Here is a 20,024-nt window from a genome sequence, read left to right as displayed (position 1 = left end):
TGTGTTCAACTGTATAATTGACCTGCAAAACTTGGCCCAATGAATAGAGAATGTGACTTTACTATGTGAACAAGTAAACAGTTACAACACACGTCGTAGACGGCTTAGCTCCTGAGCTCCTTTCAGGATTCATCTTTAAATCAAGTTCAACTGCCATTCTTCCAATTTATTTTTCTACGAGCAGGCGCACGAAAATTACGTCATTAAAAACGCATAGCGCGTAGGCTACTCGCTGTAACGCTGGAGGTCACTGTTGCATATTTAACAGGAAAATGTCTTTATGAAACGACTAAATTGTTATTTCGCTTGGCACAAGAGATTTTTACCCCCCCCCCCTCAATTTATGTAAGGGTCAGGGTCCGAAGTCAAGTCATCTTCATTTATATAGCGCTTTTAACAATGTAGATCAGTTTCAAAGCAGCTTTGAAAAGCAGCTTTTTTACCTTAAGGTAACGTTAACAGATTGGTTTGGCTTTATAGCGGTTCTTGAATAAAGATATGTTCCAGCTAAAGTTAGTTTTGTTTGATTCACTTCCGTCAAAGTGATCATTTGTTATTAAATTAGGGGCCGCTAAGACCGTTTTTCTCTAAACAGACTTTAAACGCGAACCTGTGATAAACGCTGATGGCGCTCACGTGCGCATTAAGAATTAATTCTATAGTTATATTATAGAAAATGCACAATAAGACAATATTCAAAGCATCCCATATGGGCTAAAGCAGGAGTTTACAAACTGAGGTTCTAGTCTAGGGGGACTAAAAAAAAAAGTATTTAAAACAAAAAATAGGGTTGAATTCACGTTGATTGGGACACTTTTTTGGGAAAAGTGTCCTAATCAACCTGAATTCGCTCTAAATTATGTTTAAAAAAAGAAGTAAATAAGTAAATCAATAAATCTGATTTTAAAAAAATAACAGAAAATGATTAAAACAATAAATAAATAATAAAAAATGACAAATAAGTAATTAATAGCCAACATCTAACAATACAGTATACTGAGTAGAAAAAACATAATAAATGCAATGTAATATAGGTTAATGTAATGTAATAGAAGGTAAATATTCTCCAACTAATATTTTACACATTTATAATATACATTTTATAAATCTATCAAATATATAGCTTTCTTTTACATTTTGTGTCATACCCTCGCACAAGGAAACATAAAATTTGGGGGTCCGTTTCATCTAAAAAATGTAAACACCTAGGCTAAACTATTTTCAGTCATTTTGCTGTAATTATGACTATAAGTTATTTTTATTAACAGAAACTGGGGGATTATTGATATATTAAATGAATTAACCTAAAACTGTATGTTCTTCAATAAAATGATTAGTTATTTATGGGGTGGGAGGAGAGAAGAAATATGACTTAATTGACATCTTGACCTTGTTTTGTTCTTTGCATTTTAATTTAGATTAGAGTTAGATTATTTTAATATATTAATTTAATATCTTAAAGGGATAGTTCACCCCAAAATGAAAATTCTGTCAGTAATTACTCTCCCTCATGTTGTTCCAACCCCGTAAGACTTTCGTTCATCTTCGGAACACAAATTAAGATATTTTTGATTAAATCTGAGAGCTGTCTCACTCCTCCATAAGCTTCTATTGTAATTGAAACTTGCCGGCCCAGAAAGTTAGTAAAGACAATGTTTAAAATAGTCCAAGTGACTACAGTGACTCAACCATAAGTTTATCAAGCGACGAGAATACTTTTTGTGCGCAAAACAAAACAAAAATATCGACTTTATTCCACTATTCATTTTCTTCAGTGTGGGCCTCTGAGTGAGTTCATGTAGTGTGACAGCGCAGCGCTTCTGGGTTGTACGTCAGAACGTAGGCTCACTATTGGCCGAAGCTGGTCATGTGTGTGATGATGCTGGCCAATAGCATATTGGGCCTATACGTTCTGATGTACAACACAGAAACGCTGCGCTGTTACACTATGAGAGTGTAAAACTACACTAGAGCTCTCAGATTTAATAAAAAATATCTTAATTTGTGTTCCGAAGATGAATGAAAGTCTTATGGGGTTGGAACAACATAAGGGTGAGTAATTACTGACAGAATTTTCCTTTTTGGGTCAACTATCCCTTTAATATTTTTATATCATCTATGATAAGAACCAGTGCTCTATTAAACAATAATTCAATATTTCAAGTTATATTTCAGCAGAATGCACGTTACTTTTGAATGGCTGTCAAAGGAGTCAGATGCGTTCACTATGGGGTCAACCAGCAGTTTCTTGACCCATTGGTGAAGACCATCAAAAGGAATGTGTAATGATGACAAACTAATCCTGCAGGAACATTTGGTTACACTTTATTTTTATGATCCACTTTAGACATTCCACTGACTATAAGCAACTTTGCAACTAAATGTCACCTGACTCTCATTACTAGAGTATTAGTCGGTTAGGGTTGGTAGAATAAGTTGACAAAGTTACTTAGTCAGTATAATTTCTGTTGAGAGAACATCAAAATAAAGTGTTATCAGATATTCAGTCTACTAATGACTGCTAGTTGACATGTAGTTGCAAAGATGCTTTTAGTTAGTAAATGTCAAAAGTGGACCATCGAAATAATGTGTTACCAAACCTTTTCTAGAAAACAACAACTATTCCTTCACTGTAAAAAATGTGGCTGCGATTAGTTAAAATTTGTTGAGATAACTTAAATATCCAACTTAACCAAACTAAACTAAACTTAATATTTTAAGTCAAGCCTGAACACATACTTTTTAAAGTTGAAACAATGTTGGATTTTAAGTTGTGATAAATAATCGCATAATTTTTTTTTACAGTGTTAAAGGACTCCAAAATGCTGTTTTTAAAAATTTGATGTCATGCCAAACAAAAAAAGCGTCCAATCACATTATTCATAGTGATCAACAGTTTGCACACAGGCAGTTTAGTCAGGCTCTTCTAGAGGAGGGCTCTGACCTTGTGACCTGTGCAGATGTGCAGATGTGATTGTGTGAGGAAAAATCATCATGTCTTTGCTAGTCTGTTTACATGAATGGAAAAGAGTTTGCAAGCGCGAGCGCGGCAGAGCTGGTGAGCGCTAACGTACAGGCCTGTACGTGTTGGTTGGACCTGTCCTGTGGTTGCTAATCTCTCCGAGTCACTCAGTACCATTTCCCCCTCACTATGGTGCCGACTCCACCAGATAACACGGCTTCACCCTGAATGGAGGAAGCCGATGACAGAAAAAAGCGAACGATGTGCCTCGTGTACCAGGCTTGAAAAGCTTGCAGCCTTCTTCTGTGCATCTCCTTTTCCCTTCTGCACTTTTTTTTATAGAGTCCGGAAAACCAGAAGCCGCCTGCGTTGCACAATGAGGCTCCACTAGAAGCCAGGGGAGCAGAGCTATGTGGTCAACCGTGAGAGATGGAAACAGATGGAGGAGAGGGAGGGGCACTATCTGAGATATCATCACCAACCAGAGTAAAACTGAGACACAAATCCATATTTCACACCGCTGAGCCGTTTTTCCATACCGGCATGGAAGAATTCACTCAGTGATGCCAATTTATGAACTCAAAGAGGCTGGGGAAATATTGTGCATGTGTTTGGGTGAATATCGTGGGCCTTTCTTGACACTTAATCTGATGACAGGTTGGTCAGCATGGCTGGAAAGCAACCACATAGCAACATCTTAATAACACATTAGCAACTGCATAGCAACACCCTGGCAACCTCACACAACATCCGATCATTGTGCAGTGAGTTTTGCATGGGCAATCCTCACACAAATACAAAGATCTGTCTTGAAACTCTAGCCTGCGCAGGCTGATAGGTCCTTAATTCAATCTGCTTGCAATCACATCATTCTCTATAGGGCACAGCTGATTGGTTCCCACTGTATCAGTAGCCAATGAGCTCACTGCCCAATACTTTGCTCTTTCAGAAACCCTCCACCTTCCCCAGCTCCACCTGTATAGATCAGCTAGGGGTGATTCATGTATCCTATATTGTACATACAGCAGCATGTCTTGCACACAGCAGCGTGTCAAGTGTGTATTGGCGATACACGCCATCGTCATAGCCATTACCATGCCAGACAATCCGAGAGTTGACATGGCAGAAATGTCAAGAATGATACTGTACTGTTTAAGAAGCGACATGACTAGTTATCTGAAATTTGTATTTGGCTTCACCGTATAGACATCAACCTACAGAGAGAGAGAGAAGAGAGAGAAAGAGAGAGAGAGAAGAGAGAGAAAGAGAGAGAGAAAGAGAGAGAGAAAGAGAGAGAGAGAGAGAGAGAGAGAGAGAGAGAGAAAGAGAGAGAGAGAGAGAGAGAGAGAGAGAGAGAGAGCAAAAGTATAAAACAAAAAATTAAACAATCATCACATTTTATCATTCACACAGACACACACTACCTTTGACCTGCAAAAATAAGCTATGACTAGCTATGATTAAGCTAAACTAAAGATGACATGTTTCACATGATAAGCAAATACCGCTGAACACTGAACTGCTCATATGATTAATGGAGTGTGACATCAGTAAACTCTGTATGATTTTTGAGCTGGACCGCTGTACTATGGAAAGTGCTGGATTTGCATGTGCAGTCATTGCACATTGTAACTGTCTAACTCCCACTACGAGCTAATTCATCCAAGCTGCAGAGCTCACAATGGTGCCATAGAAAAACCACAACGTCAGATTCAAACGTCTGTGAAGATGCGGTGATGTTAGGATACGGAGACTCTGTTTTGAATGAAATTAAGCGAGTCTCTAGGCTTCTCAGTTGAGTTCGGCTGTCAGCTGTCAATTACAGCAAATGCAAAAAGAAAAGGTGCTTTATGTAAACTTTTATTTGTAAACAACATTTATTTTTTGTAAAACACTTTAAAAACATCCAAAAAAAAGTGGTTACAAACACTGAAAAAAATAAATGTAGTCTATATATAAACTACTATACAAATGTTTGGGGCGAGTAAGATTATTAAATGTTTTAGAAAGAAGTCTCTTATGCTCACTGCATGTATTTGATCAAAAATTATTATTACAGTTTAAAATAACTGTTTTCTATTTGAACATATTTTAAAATGTAATTTATTCTTGTGATCAAAGCTGAATTTTCAGCATCATTATTCCAGTCTTTAGTGTCACATGATCCTTCAGAAATCATCCTAATATGATGAACATTACCAGTATATGATATAATATGATGCAACAATGTTGAAAACAGTTGTGCTGCTTAATATGTTTGTAGAAACCACAATATTTTTCAGGATTCTTTGATATATAGAAAGTTCAAGAGAACAGCATTTACTTGAAATAGAAATATTTTGTAACATTATAAATCTTTATTGTCACTATTGATCAATTTAATTCTTCACAAAGTGTCATGATGCTTTTCTAACTTGATAAGTGTGTCTTTATTTAAAATAAACGCCACCTGGTTTGATATTTTGTATATAATCCAATGACATTTTTAAGTATTCAATTTGTGACTTCAATGTCCAAATATATTTAGGGCAACTGTATATTCCCCTCATGCTTTTTCATGCATCCACATCTGTAAAGTTTTCAAGCATGTTTATGATGAGTATCTGAACGGATGGCTGGGCAGTTGTGAGTGTTTTGTACATAGTCTTTTGTCCAGTTCGTCTCACATCATGCTGGGGAGGATGGCAGCCGACGGGTGGTATGGGTAGGGCAGGGTGGCATGGCTGTGGAAGGCAGCTGTGGGCGGCAGTGAATGGGAAGAATGACTGTAGACCCCCAGAGCTCCTGGACTCTGAGGATACATGTCGAAATACTGATCAGAGCCAGGATTCTTCGAAAAATCCCAATAGAGATTCTCCTCTGCGGTGCTAAACTTCTTCCCCTTTCTGCTCTTGCTGGACACTTTACGATTGCGAGTCTGAATGCCTTCCTTCTTCATAGTCAGCGGTCTGTTTACCTGATGAGTATGATTGAAAATATTAAGCACAATTTAAAGAGCTGCAAAATTGCAGTTAAAGGTGCAGTATGTAATATTAACAGTCCAAAATCGAAATATTGGAGAGTTGTTTCCCCCGCCTCGTCCTCCTCAGACTCGACGCTCACGCGGGTTTCCAGATCGAGGACACGCAACAAGAACGAGTGCAATTGAGAAACTGCAAGCTGATGAGTTGATTTATCCGCATTTTAATATGCTCTCCCGTTCATAGACATTTTTAGATTGATGCAGAGGCTTTTTACATCATGTAGAATCTGCAATATTTGACCGAGTTCGTTTGCTGGCTTCAATGGTTGCAATACGCTGTGTTTTCTGCCAACTGGCAACCCGGATAGTTGAAAAATAAGTTGAAATAAATAAGTTGAAATTCGCAGTGGGCAGATTCACACGGATCAACACAAAAACAGACTTTCCGACACGGAACGCACATTTCAAAGTAAAATTACGGTCTGTAGCATTGATTTGATTTTCAGAGAAACAAGTATGTGAACTTAGCATGTTATCTAAATGTCTGCAAACATATTATGGTATTTGTATGCTTTAGTACAGTAAAAAAATATATAGATATACATACAGCACCTTTAGAGCTGCTGTGTGTGATTCCTGAACCATTAGGAATTGCAAAAAAAAAAAAAAAAAAGACAAAAATATTGAAATTGGCGGTAAAAAGTTAGTTGACATGTTGACACATGATGTTTTGATGTCCCCGTCCCCGTCCCCCATCCACAAAAAGAAGTTATGCAAATCAGGTAACAGCACAAATGCTGCCAAAAATGTACAACTAGGTTTTGAGTGACAACACAAATTATACAAATCAGCTTTTACTAAATTAACCGAATAAGATTTGGGCATTTTAATACAAAAACAGTCAAGTAAAATGAGTGAAGTTGCTCACATTGTGAAGCTTGAAATAGAGTCCGCACGCGTTGCACACGGGCTCTCCGCTGGCGTTGCGTCTCCACAGTGTGGTGGTGCTGGTCTGGCAGTTCGCACATTCAGTTCCTATTCGCTTACTGATGACCTACACAAAAAGAAACGAAGGCCAGAGTCACTCTGCGTCTTATAAACAGTGAAAGTAATGTCACAAAAAGATTTCTATTTTATATAAACACTCTTCTTTTGAACTTTCTATTTAGCAAAGATTCCCGCAAAACAAATGTATCACGGTTTCCACAAAAATATTAAGCAGCACGACTGTTTTCAACATTGATAATATTAAGAGCAAATCAATCAATAAATTAGATTTTAAAATAGAATAGAGCTATAGAGTTATAATATTTCACAATATTAAAGTTTTTACTGTATTTTGATCAAGTAAATGATCATAAGAATGCCTTCTTTGTAATGTCTCTTGAACTGAGTATCAGTGAGGTGTACCAGTCTCTTTTTGGGTCGGATGAGAGGCCTGTTCTGTCTGTTCATCTTTTGGTACAGTCCGCAGGCATTGCAGAGGTAGTGGCCCGTTCCATCACGCCGCCACAGAGGGGTGGCAGTGGCCCCACAGTTCACACACTCACGCGTATCTGTCACCACAAAAGATTGGAGACGATGTTTAATTTGCAACTTTAACAAAAATACACAATGAAACTTACACTCTAAAGGTTCCAGTTATAATGCTTACAGACTAATGTCATTCAAGAACCTGTTTAATTTCCACAAAGAACGTAATTTTTTTAGTCCTTTAGTAAACCATCTATGTACTGGTGCTTTATTTATAGTTTTTAGTCACGTGACTGGCACAAAAAAAACCCAGATGGGCAAAACATCTATAGAACTACAGCACAGGCCTGTCATTTCGGTTTTAAGCCACAAATATTCAGATCACCTCTCAAAAGAGGAACAACAAAGATATGTTAACAAACTCCAAGTTTTTAAATCACTTAAAACAACAGGACATTCTAAACGACATTCTAAAAGATTCTAAATCTAATTCAATATACACCTTATTGATGATACATACAAATATAAACGCAAAGAGCAAAATTTTCTTTATAATGGGTTTCTATGGGAAAATGCTTAACTTGAAACGTGTTGCGTTCATTTTTTGGATGCGTTTCATTAGTAAGGTGTATATTGAATTTGGACCTGTAATGTCATCAAGTATTTTTTAATAATTATGATTTACACTGAATTTGGTGTTTTAATATCACTCTCTTAGTACATTAGTACCTGGTAAAATGAAACCTCCAGGTGGGCATTCATATAAGAATGTGAAACTATGAATAGATTTCAGAAACCAATATCCTGATCTGAAGAACCTATAAGAACCTTATAACCTTCAATTCTCCGTTCTTCTGGAGTTATATATAATATAATATTAAAAAATGATGAGTTCCCTGTCAGTGCAGACACATTTTTACAAAAATACCAGAATTATTATTTACTTTTTAAAATGTATTTATTATATTTGTTGGGATGGGAAAGTTCTAATAAAATTGAGTATTTTGTGCTGTTCGTTTGGATGCAATTTTAGAGGTTCCTAATTTTGTTTGGCGAGTTTCCTACACTAAGTTTACATTAATCCAACACTTTAATTTTCTCATAATATAAGTTGCAGCGTCACCTCTTTTCTCAAAGTGTCTAAAAACCAGTTTGATCAATGATTCAGTCTTTCTAAGCTACTCCTTTCCGAGAGCCTACTCCGCTCTGATTGGTCAGATGGCCCAGTCTGTTGTGATTGGTCGACAGCTTACAGCACGTGCCTCAAAGTAAACGCTCATTATCATATCTGAATTCCAGCTCTGGAGGATTCCTCAGCACTAGTTACAGTGATACGAACAGCCGTCGGCTTTACCGTATCAAGTCCTCAATCATTGGAAGTGCAGAAAACTTCTTCTCGACAACACGAACCAAACTATTCCTGGCCTCAGCTACGACTAGAGTATGAGGGTCAAAATAGACGTCGATCATGGTCAGCCAAAGAAGACATTATGCTAATTTGTAACAAACCTATGTATGTTTGAGCAGGAAGTAAGACTGGAATTACTAATGACTTGTTCAGACAATAACTCAATGTATCGTGAACTTTGAAACTTTGCAGACCTTTTATATTCAGCTATATTACACAATATCACATCTTTGACTCTAGGACAACACCAGCGCCACCCCACATTACCTGCCTTTTATGACACTTCCTCACCTAAAGGGGAGAATCTCGTCTTGCTGCATAATTTCGGTGAGAAGGACGAGGGAGCGTAGAGAGCTGGACTGTTGTAATCTTGCGTGAAGCTCCCGTAGGGACTGATGTGGGCCAGTGACTGCGAGTGTGCTTTTGAGGAGTGTGTGTGAGCATACACACCGGCGCTCACTGAAGGGTTCAGAGGGAACATCCCGCCAAACGCCTCCCCTCCTCCAGGAGGACTCAATCTCTCTCCTTTCACACTCTCCTTCTGGTCCAGGACAGGCGAGGGAAGGGCAGGACGGGGCGGTCTGGCAGAGCTGAGGGACGTGGAGACGTGGAAGGACGGGGAGGACGTCTTGGAAAATGCACTGCCATGCCAGGACGATGGGGATGATGGGAAGAGGTTGGTTAGAGAGGATCCGTTTGAACCTTCAAGCCAGGACAGGTTGCCGAGGAATGGAGAGGAGTAAACGGGATATACTGAGGAAGAGAGGGAGCAATACTTAAAGAAAGCAACTGAAATCTGACAAGTGTCTAGAGTTAAAAAGAGTGTTTTGATAGCACCACAGAGACATTTATACTTTTAAGGAGAACCATTAAATGGCTTCTCTGCATATTAAACTGCATAAATGTAAACTGGTATGAGTAAGCATTTAGTAAGAGAAAATATCTGGACATCAACTTTATCACTTACATTTCAAAAGTCTTTCCTTGTATTGAGTCGACTAGAAAATGTATTTATAAAAAAGAAAACTTTACTCAACTTTTACTTAAAACAGCCAATAGCATTCATTTTAGTGTAACTGGTTAAAGCTAGGGTCATTTGTCCTTCTGAAAAGACAATGCATTTGAAATATAACCAGTATATAACCATAAATATATAACCATAACCATATTTAACCAGTAAATATAACCAATATAACCATAACAAGTTTTGATGAAATGAGTTTTGAAATATTAGCTTGGGATTAACATCTGGTGCATCAAAGTTACTAAAGCACAAAAGCACAATTAACTCAGCAATAGTTTCAGTTTCACTCACTTTATGGCTAGATCATTGACTTACTGACACAGTCCCATACTTTCACATGTAATTTCTCTGTACTAGAGGGTCCTTTTTATACTATTTATAAGCTTTTGGTTCTTTAAGTTATCATCATGGTATGAATATGGTAACTTTTCAGTGCTACAGTACAGTATACACCACTGTTCCAATATTTAGGGTCAGTAAGCTTTTAAAAATAATAATATTAATACTTTTATTTAGCAAGGATGCATTAAACTGATCAAAAGTGACAGTAAAGACATGTATTATAATGTTACAAAAGTTACAGTAAATAAATGCTATTCTTTTGCACCTTCTAATTATCAAAAAATATTGAAAACAAATGTATCACTGTTTCCCCAAAAATATTAAGTAGAACAACAGTTTTCAAAATGGATAATAATAAGAAACGTTTCTTGTGCAGCATATTAGAATGATTTCTAAAGGATCATGTGACTTAAGACTAGAGTAATGATGCTGAAAATTCAGGAATAAATAAAATTTTAAAATATATTCAAATAGAAAACTTTTGAACAGTAGGTAGTGTACTGTACAGGTGAAACTCGAAAAATGTGAATATCAAACGTGCAAACGTTCATTTATTTCAGTAATTCAACTTAAAAGGTGAAACTAATATCCTATTTTATAGACTCATTACATGCAAAGTGAGTTATTTCAAGCCTTTATTTGTTATAATTTTGACGATTATGGCTTACAGCTATGAAAACCTTTTCACAATGTTCTAATTTTGAATTTGGGGTTTTCATAAACTGTACACCACAATCATCAAAATTATAACAAATAAAGTCTTGAAATAACTCACTTTGCATGTAATGAGTCTATATAATATATTAGTTTCACCTTTTAATACTGAAATAAATAAACATTTTAGCACGATATTCTCATTTTTCGAGTTTCATCACCTGTAGCTATATCAAAGTACCATGTGATTCTATACCTGTACTATGATACTAGCACAATAGTTTTTTGACTGTGCGCTGTCACTGACCTGAGCTGTGTTGAAACGCTCCAGATGGGCGGCCATGGATGGGGCCGGTGAACACAGAGGGCAAGCCGCCGTGCTCTGCATCAGTGCAGGGGAACATGGAGCCCTCCTCAGTGTGGACCAGATAGCTGGAGTCAGGAGGGTAAGCGGGCATCACCTCTGACGCCAACATGGAGGATGATACCCAGCGAGTCTGCTCAACGGAGCTCTCCATGTCGTTCAGGAACACCTTTTGTACTGCATGAAAAGGAGATGATTAATTATGGAAAATGAATGAACTTGGACAATCTTGTGTATATAATATTTTCAGTATATTTATTTATTTATATTATTGAATTGGCATGTTAAAGTGTAGTGCAATGCGGGTAATCATCCAAAAATATGGCTTAATTGTGCCAATAAGAACAAGACGACATTTTAATAACATTGTGTATAATTTTACAGTTTTCATAACAGCAATAGAATATCATCAGTTTAAAGGCAATATAAAAAATACATTTGAATACATTTAAGAAATTCATTCTGAATGTGTTTGGGAATCAATCTGCAATCATAATAACATTTATTCTATGAAGAACATTTCAATATTTTAAGTCAGATTCTCACAAAATTCTCACTTTTAAAAGCAAAAACATGATCTCATGACCAGTGATACTGGTTTGAAGTGCACAAATAAAGACGAAACTCAACAGCAATGTCAGTCACAACTTTCCATTTGACAGAAAATATGTTTAGAATCAAATTCCTCTAAAAACAAGATAAGCATCACTTGCATTGTTTGATTTGCTAATCTGGCGGTAGATATGGTAATGTAGATCATAATGCAGCATACCTGAGCTTATCTGTTCAGTCTGCAGAACAGGTGTCTGTGATGAAGGTGAGCACCGCTGATGGTCAGAACTTTGTGTGTGAGGATTTCTGAGCTCTGGCATTGTGGGTGATTGAGGTTACACATGTGGATACAGTGGGTGGAGCCAAAGACAGGTCCACTTCAGCAAATGTGGAGCCTCATAAGTGCAAATGCACAAAAAAGTCTGGAAAATATCCCACATAATTTGAAAATCTACAAAAAGTCTGCATTGCAAATTACAATAAATATGCAAAGCCAACAAAGAGCAAAAAGGCCAAGACTAACTACTCAGATCAATAAAAAAAATGTGTGTATATGCATATATATATATATAAAACTTTCTCCTCTTCTGTGGAAGTGTTTTTTTGTCCATACAATGGAAATATGTGCATGTATATAACTAGTATGTTAAATATAAACTATTTGTTTCTGTTAATTGAAATAAAGATGAAATATAAAATGTAAATATAAGTTGAAAAAGTTAAACTTATTTTATTATACATTAAAATTTTTGTTTAGTTTAAGTTGAAGCACTGCTATTAACTAAATTAACTGGAAATAAATAAAAACAAACCTAAATAGCAATATATATATATATATATATATATATATATATATATATATATATATATATATATATATATAAATAACATGAACAAAACATTAAATAATTAAAAATGTATCTAAAATTAACATAACCCAATTCAAAATATGAATACAATTAAATATAAATAAAACACATGTATATAGAAAGTACAAAAGTATAAAGAAATAACCCCAAAATGAAAATTCTGTCATCATTTACTCTATCAATCCAATGCAGTTCCAAACACAAGTCTTAGAAACACTAGTTGAACACAAAAGAAGATATTCTGAAAAAGGTTGGCATCCAAACAACATTGGAGCCCATTTACTTTCATTGTATGAACAGAAAAACACTGTTCCACAGAAGAGTGAAACTCATAGTTTTGAGTAGTGAGTAAATTACTTTTTTTGTGTGTGAACTTGAACTAAACTTACTATAAGCTCTATGAATTTTAAGCAACTTAAAAAAAAGCCAAGCAAGTGATGGAACAAAAGGGAAAGTGGAGCCAATAAAAGATGCAAAGCACAGCTTAATATGTAACACAAGAGGACAGTTGAGCTGATTGCACAAATGCAAATAGAGACAAATGCTGCAATCATTGTGAAGATGCACAGCCTGACCACATGCAGACAGAGCAGGGCTGTGGAAGTCATTTGTTAATCAAAGCGAAACGTTTTCTTTCCTTTTGTTCGTTCGGTTTGAAGGAAAATAAAGGTGGTGAATCATGCTGTGTGTTAAAGAGTCTGTCGTTTCACTAAAACAAAGTATAACAGACTACAACAGGATGAAAAAGATGACAGATATGCACCACTTCCATTTTGTTCTGGTTTAGAGTTTATTTAGTTTAGTTTACTTACCCTAACGGCCATGTTGATTCCACATTACAGTTACACTATTTGCATCCACCTTTGAGGGAGATGTTGTGTGATGTTGCATTTGCACAAGTGATTTACCACTATGACTGTGTTAGTGGTTCAAAACCATTAAGAAAAATCTATAAAACAATAAGACTGCTTATAGCACTTTTAATAGAAACTAGGTGTTTGCATGTTCACTGATAAGGCTAGTTTCCTCCACAGCTTTTCAACAATGTAATGATCATTTAAAAGGTAGAATGGCTTTCCTGCTATTTTTGTAGCTCAAACTGTAGAGCGGTGGCGCTTGCAACGCCAAGGTCATGGGTTTGAATCCCAGGGAAAGCAAGAACTGATAAGAACGTGAATGGGTACCTTGAAATGCAATGTAAGTCGCATTGGATAAAAGCGTTTGATACATGTAAATGTAGAATGGTTCTGTATTAATATAATATTAACCAGGGTTAAAAAGTTTGGAGATGGTATGATTTTTAATGTTTTTGAAAGAAGTGTCTTCCGCTCAGCAAATTTATATTCTGCTCATTTATTTGATAAAAAATACAGTAAAAACAGTAATATTGTGAAATATTATTACACAAACGAAATTTATTCCTGTGATGACAAAGCTGAATTTTCAGCATCATTACTCCAGTCTTCAGTGTCACATGATCCTTCAGAAATCAGAATAATATGATGATTTTCTGCTCAAGAAAAAAGTTGTGCAGCTTAACTTTCACTTTTGATTAATTGAATGCATCCTTGCTGAAATAAAGTATTATTATTTGTATTACTTTTTTTATCTTACTGACCCCAAACTTTTGAACGATAGTGTGTGATTAAAAACTAGTCACCTGCTGATTTGTCCTTTTTGCTCTAAACTGCATGACCAGACCTGTTCTAGTACATTCGTTTCTATCTGATCACGGTATAAAGGTGCGCCTAACTGAATAAAAACCCAGATCAGTTCATTTACACTGGCTGGTGTTAAATGATAAGGTTGTTGAGCAAGAAGGAAGAATTGTTTTTTTTTTTCATCATTTTACGATTCCACTGAAGAGGAGTAAGTAATACAGCTTGAGATGCAATCAATTCAAATAAGCTGCTCGTATAATGAGTATAGTAAAATGTGCCGTACAAATTTAAACAGAAATATTTCAAGAAATTTAAGCTTGACCATTAAATTTACACACGCCATTTGAAATTTAATAAAAGCATATTTTAAAAACTACAATATTATATTGCCTATTTCTGTATATTATAATAAATACTTTGAACATTAATTTATTTTTTCATCGTCCTTAAACATGAAATAAATGAGCATGACTTAATGGGTTTGAAACCGAGTACAAACCCCTAGATTTCACAAACAACTCCACGCATGCCTTTGGATCAGACTCGGGTCCACCAGGCTCTCGTGTAAGGGTCGATCCACTGTGAATTCGTGAGGCGGTTGCATGCGCTGTCTGGAGTGCTTTCCTCCACGCTGTGGGATGGGGAGCTCTGAATGATGCGCCGGGAGAGGGTCCGTGAAAAAATACGGATGGAGCAACGCCTGAGGAAACACACAGGCCATTATTAGTGTCATTTGGAGTTACATGACTGACTGAATCAATCTGTACGGAAGTTCAGATGTGCACCTGACTAGCACTGATCCTCTGTTTGGACGGATAGACGAGGAACTTCTTCAGCAGGTCCACAGCTTGTGGTGACGTGTCAGGGACAATTTCCTCCAAAGGAATGGGTGGGTTTTCTTTGAATGTGATCTTATTGTAGTCTGGTAGGTCTGTTATTTCCTAGATTTGGTACATCAACACACAACCTTTAGGAGAACAGTTGTGCATCATGTCATTTTAAACAGGCGTAGTGAATGTAGAGCGAGAGCTCACGGGCCAAACTTTCTGGTTGGGAGTTCCCAGGACTCGGAGCACACAGCACAACTGCTCAATGTCATTCTCTCCGGGGAAAAGTGGAGAGTTATTCAACAGCTCCCCGAAAATACAGCCCACTGCCCTGGAACAAGCCAGAGGAAAGACACTGACACCAGCTGAATGTAGGATGAGCACTACTGCCATCTACTGAAACTTGAGAGAATTCTCCAAAAAAAAGTTGGGAATATTTGCTTTTATATGAATACTATTAAATTCAATGGTAATACATTATGAAATCTGACATTAGACACAAATGTAAACTATACATTTCACATTTACAGACTGAAGAATTGCATAACTCATTGGATATGCAAACAAACTTTTTTTTTAATGTAGTTCAGTGACTTTTAATAACATTTTATTACCTGGATGTTTTAGAAAGTCATGAATTTACATAGACATAACACACTGGATATGTTTACCGTAAATATACCTGATTATAAAATAGACAGAACTAATAAATACTAATACTTGCTAAAGTACAAAATACAAAATAAAATAAAAAGCAATTTTTTTTTTATTTACTCAATGGTTTTTGTAATTTAGGAAATCTCCAAGGTTCTTGAAGGCAGCGTGAAATAGAAACTTTTCTCCACTATGGACACTTTTACATTTCCGGGGTTCTCAGTTCTAAGTCATCATAGTCAGGTAAACTTCTATGGCGGTGAATAAGAGACGACAGCAAATATAAACGTTTGTATTTCCATTTGGTCCTGTAAAATCGGTAATAGTTTCCTCAACTTTCCAAAAGAAAAAAAAAAAGAAAAGGAAAGTTGACGAAAGCTATCATGAGGATTGTACTGTTTAAAGCAGATGTCTTAACAAATGTCAGTCGACCGGGAAGATTTTAAAACGAGCCGTTCGTTCATAAAGACGCAAGAACGCTGTGAAAATACAGACCGGAAGACAAAAGACAACGAGCGCAGCGCTGAAAAGGGGCGGGGCTACATAAGATCTATAGTGTTATAAATATAAAAATATAGTGTTATAAACCCTCGCAGCAGCACTAATTTTTCATTTTTATGAAAATGTGAAAACCGGTCATCACAGTCTGTAAAAAAGACTGTAAAAAAACGGCTTCTGTAGGGCGGCGCACGGTCGATGTTTATTAATTATAATAAACTCAGCAATATTCCAAATTTTTAGTTCATGTCGACTTTGCGAATAAACTGAGAATATCATCCTAAAAATTCTTACCAGAGATCAACTCCTTCATCATATTTTCTGGCACCATACAACAGTTCTGGTGCTCTGTACCATCTGAAACACAGCACAACAAATGTTTTTAGCCATGTGATTCAGGCTTTGGGTTAAAACTAGAACAAATGTAGATTTGAATGAAAATTAAAATTAAAATTAATTCATCATATACCCTGGTTTTGTTCTAATGCCGTATGCATTTCTCTCTTTTTGGGACCACAAAGGGAGAAATTAAACAAAATAATCTCGCGCTCGTCCATATAATGGAAGTGAATGGCGTCCTTTATCAAGCTTTTAAAAAAAGATGCAGAAGTATCACAGAATGATCCCATGTGACATGTGCCGTACATCCCAAGGGTTCTGGGGCTATAAGATAGGGTTTAGTAAAAAACAAACAGAAATTGTATGTATTTTTTAAAGAAAATCCTGACCTTGGCCATTGGTCTTCAGTGGACGATGCATCTTCCTGACACATTATGAGCCCAGAAAAAGCACACAAGCTGTGAGAGATCAAGATTAATACAAACGCTACATGTAAAATCTCCAGACCGGGACGTTGGTTGTCAGATGACAGTCAGAATGTGAGCGCGATAACATCTTGTTGCGACAAACACAATGAATATATTCACATCTGAGAAGAAAGTACATAGATTGTATGCATTTCATGTAGCATTTGTATTAACCTTGATTTCTTACAACTTGTGTGCTTTTTCTGCGTGAGTTGGAGTGAACAGCGGCGCTAATAAAGCGTCATCGTGAACGCGTTCCATGCACAGAATACCAGCGTTCATGGGTCTTCATGGGTCAGGGTTTTTGTTAAATAATACATTGAATTTCAGCTTGTTTAACCAAACCCTATCGTATTCCTCCAGAACACTCGGGAAATTAGACGTGTGTCACATGGGATCGTTCTGTGATACTTTTACATCATTTTATTAAAAGCTTGATGCTATTCACTGCTATTATATGGATGAGCGTGAGCAGGACATTTTTTATTTTTTTATTTTGTGGTCCGAAAAAGAAAGGGCATACGGTATTAGAACAACACCAGAGTGAGTAAAGGGTGAGTTAACTTTCATTTTAGGCCAAACAAACCCTTCAAGAAAACTATCACCTGGTGGCCACTTGGTGACTGTACAGACGATCTCCTTCATTCGAAAAGAGCCTCGCCAGACCAAAGTCAGCGATCTTCAGGTGACCCGTTGAGCTGATTAGAAGATTTGCAGGCTTCAGATCCTACACACACACAAAAAACATTTAGGATACAAAAGGAACATGTAAAGGAAAGCACAGATTTATATGGGGACAAATCTAATGATATAAGGAACACAGTTTCACCCTGTGCATGATGGAGTTGTCGTGGCAGAAAGCCACTCCTTTCAGCAGCATCATCATGTAACCTTTGACCTGGGATGCGGTGAGAGGACGCTGGGAGTTCCGAATGACTTCTGACAGATCAGATAACATGTACTCAAACACCAGAACAAAGCCTGTGCCGTGAGGGAACACGTCCTTCAGCTTCACCACCTGTAGAGAAACCACAAATAAAAGTATGTCTAGATCAAATTATGGAAATATAAATTATTGTGTATATCCAAATCATCACAAAATGGAAGCCCATTTCCGCCACAATTTTTATTTTTTTTAAAGAATAAACAATAATTTTTTAAACAATAATTACAAAAAAGGTCTAAATATGGATATTTTTCTTACAAAAATGCATCACTTTGCTTCAGATGGCCTTTGGATTACTTCAAAAAAGCATTGTAAAATCCCAAATCCCATTATAAAGCTTGGAAGAGCCATGATTCCGATTGTGTTTGATGAAAGAAGAAAGTCATATACACCTATGATGACTTGTGAGTAAACTATGGGAAAATTTTCATTTTTGGGTGAACCCTTTAATCTTGTAAATATTACTTTTTATGTCATGACTTAAAATGTCATCATTTCACTTTATCTCATAATTGACTTATTAGTATGTCATCATTTCAAACTTTTGTCATAATTATGACTTTCATCTCAAAAATGACTCTCATCAAATAGTATGCCTTATTAATTTCATTGTCAATTTTGACTTTCAACTCATAAATGTGACTTAGTGTGTGTCATTATTTCATGTCATAAATATGATTACCAAAGCATTTTTTCCACCAAAGCGAGTTGCAAAAGAGATCCTCTTCACTACACAAGTCTCCAGTGATCAGTATGTCTGTGTGTCACTCACATATTGGTTGTCTTCAATCTCTTGCAGGGCTTTGATTTCTCTCAGGGCCTGGTTTGGGATGCCATCTTCAAGTTTTCGCAAAGCAACTTTTTTCAAAGCCACTGTCTCTCCCGTCTGAAAACAATAAACATCATCAGATAAAGCGGTGCAGACAGAGGCATGTAGCAGCTAGTAAGATACAGAGTTATTACCCTTCACACTGGATGAATGCAGGTGTATACAGTCTTACCTCGATGTGTTTGGCTTTGAAGACTATCCCGTGAGCTCCTTCCCCAATCCGACCCAGAATACTGTACTGATCCATTCCTCTGCTGGACAACTAGCCGGCTAGCAAAGCAGAAATGTACCTTTGTTTTCCATTCACACACTGGCAAATATTCAGCAACGTAACGGAGCAAAATAATAACGGAATGGAAACAATAGCGAGATTGAGGACTGTTTAGAAGAGATCAACTGTGGTAAAATCCGATGACGCTCCAGTGCAGTTGCCATGAAGACCGTTTCTGTACGGCAAGCTAACGAAGACAAAAATCTTATTAAAACGAGTACGTATTGTGACCTATTCTTACCATAGACAGTATATAAAGGCGATTCTTACCAACCACGCAAATAAAAGCGGACTAAAAATAATCTTCCAGCTAAAAACGAACAATTAATAAACATTTTAATTTAAAAATATAATTTAATAAACATATATTTGAATTACCATTGTGTAAGAAATGTAAATAAAATAAAAAATAACTGAATTTAAATTTCTAGCGGTCTGATCACGTTACATTTTGATTGCGCTTACTGTTACTGTACAAATATATTCAGCTAATTTTATACATTGCTTGAGTTGATTTACATTCGTATGCCAGTATTTTGAAAGTGTAACAAAAGATTATGGATTTTGTATCGTACACATCAACTGGCTCCAGAGTAATGAGTAGCATTAAGTAAATAAATACGCTTTTCCCGTAAAAACGTGACTAAAAGCTGATTGAAACTTTAAACTAGTGCTGTCAAATAGATTTATTTGAGATTACATTTTTTTTTCATCTGAATCTTATATTTATATATTTTATGTGTGCGTGTCTGTATATGTATGAATGTGTATTATATTTTATAAATATATACACATATACATTTATAAAATATAACAATGTTAACAAAACCTTTTGTTAGATGGAATTCATTGATTTGGCAGCACTAGTTTAAACCCAACCATTCTCTAAATGCATGCTGTACACTCATGACTCAAAGTCTTA

At 36.3% G+C, this 20,024-nt stretch overlaps 2 protein-coding genes across 2 annotated transcripts; both read right to left on the bottom strand.

Moving 5' to 3' along the window:
• Positions 1-4,808: 4,808 nt before the first annotated feature.
• On the bottom strand, positions 4,809-12,098 carry gata1b (GATA binding protein 1b). The gene is made up of 6 exons (XM_079638281.1): positions 11,962-12,098; positions 11,133-11,358; positions 9,097-9,558; positions 7,335-7,480; positions 6,853-6,978; positions 4,809-5,918 (listed from the first exon to the last, which is right to left on the bottom strand). Exons 2-6 carry the CDS (start codon positions 11,341-11,343, stop codon positions 5,625-5,627), a joined length of 1,239 nt encoding a protein of 412 aa, XP_079494407.1. The 5' UTR covers positions 11,344-11,358; positions 11,962-12,098; the 3' UTR covers positions 4,809-5,624.
• cdk20 (cyclin dependent kinase 20) lies at positions 12,030-19,286 on the bottom strand. The gene is made up of 9 exons (XM_079638282.1): positions 19,004-19,286; positions 18,775-18,888; positions 17,886-18,074; positions 17,662-17,783; positions 16,545-16,607; positions 15,306-15,429; positions 15,057-15,212; positions 14,771-14,971; positions 12,030-12,163 (listed from the first exon to the last, which is right to left on the bottom strand). The coding sequence occupies exons 1-8, from the start codon at positions 19,076-19,078 to the stop codon at positions 14,780-14,782; spliced, it is 1,035 nt and encodes a 344-aa protein (XP_079494408.1). The 5' UTR covers positions 19,079-19,286; the 3' UTR covers positions 12,030-12,163; positions 14,771-14,779.
• Between the last annotated feature and the right edge of the window lie 738 nt (positions 19,287-20,024).

The sequence above is a fragment of the Phoxinus phoxinus genome (genome assembly GCF_949152265.1).
Source record: "Phoxinus phoxinus genome assembly, chromosome: 15".
Taxonomy (NCBI): Eukaryota; Metazoa; Chordata; class Actinopteri; order Cypriniformes; family Leuciscidae; genus Phoxinus; species Phoxinus phoxinus.
Note: the sequence above shows the minus strand (reverse complement) of the source record. Positions and strands in the feature narration are given on the sequence as shown.

Excerpts from the sequence above, each read along its gene's own strand:
- gata1b (XM_079638281.1), bottom strand. The coding sequence starts at position 11,343 with ATGGAGAGCTCCGTTGAGCAGACTCGCTGGGTATCATCCTCCATGTTG. Across the intron at positions 7,481-9,096 it reads GACGAGATTCTCCCCTTTAG|ATACGCGTGAGTGTGTGAAC; the intron begins GTGAGGAAGTGT and ends TTGTGGTGACAG. Across the intron at positions 5,919-6,852 it reads TCTATTTCAAGCTTCACAAT|GTAAACAGACCGCTGACTAT; the intron begins GTGAGCAACTTC and ends CATACTCATCAG.
- cdk20 (XM_079638282.1), bottom strand. The coding sequence starts at position 19,078 with ATGGATCAGTACAGTATTCTGGGTCGGATTGGGGAAGGAGCTCACGGG. Across the intron at positions 16,608-17,661 it reads AGTCACCAAGTGGCCACCAG|ATGGTACAGAGCACCAGAAC; the intron begins GTGATAGTTTTC and ends GCTGTGTTTCAG. Across the intron at positions 15,430-16,544 it reads GATGAAGGAGTTGATCTCTG|GGCAGTGGGCTGTATTTTCG; the intron begins GTAAGAATTTTT and ends GGCTTGTTCCAG.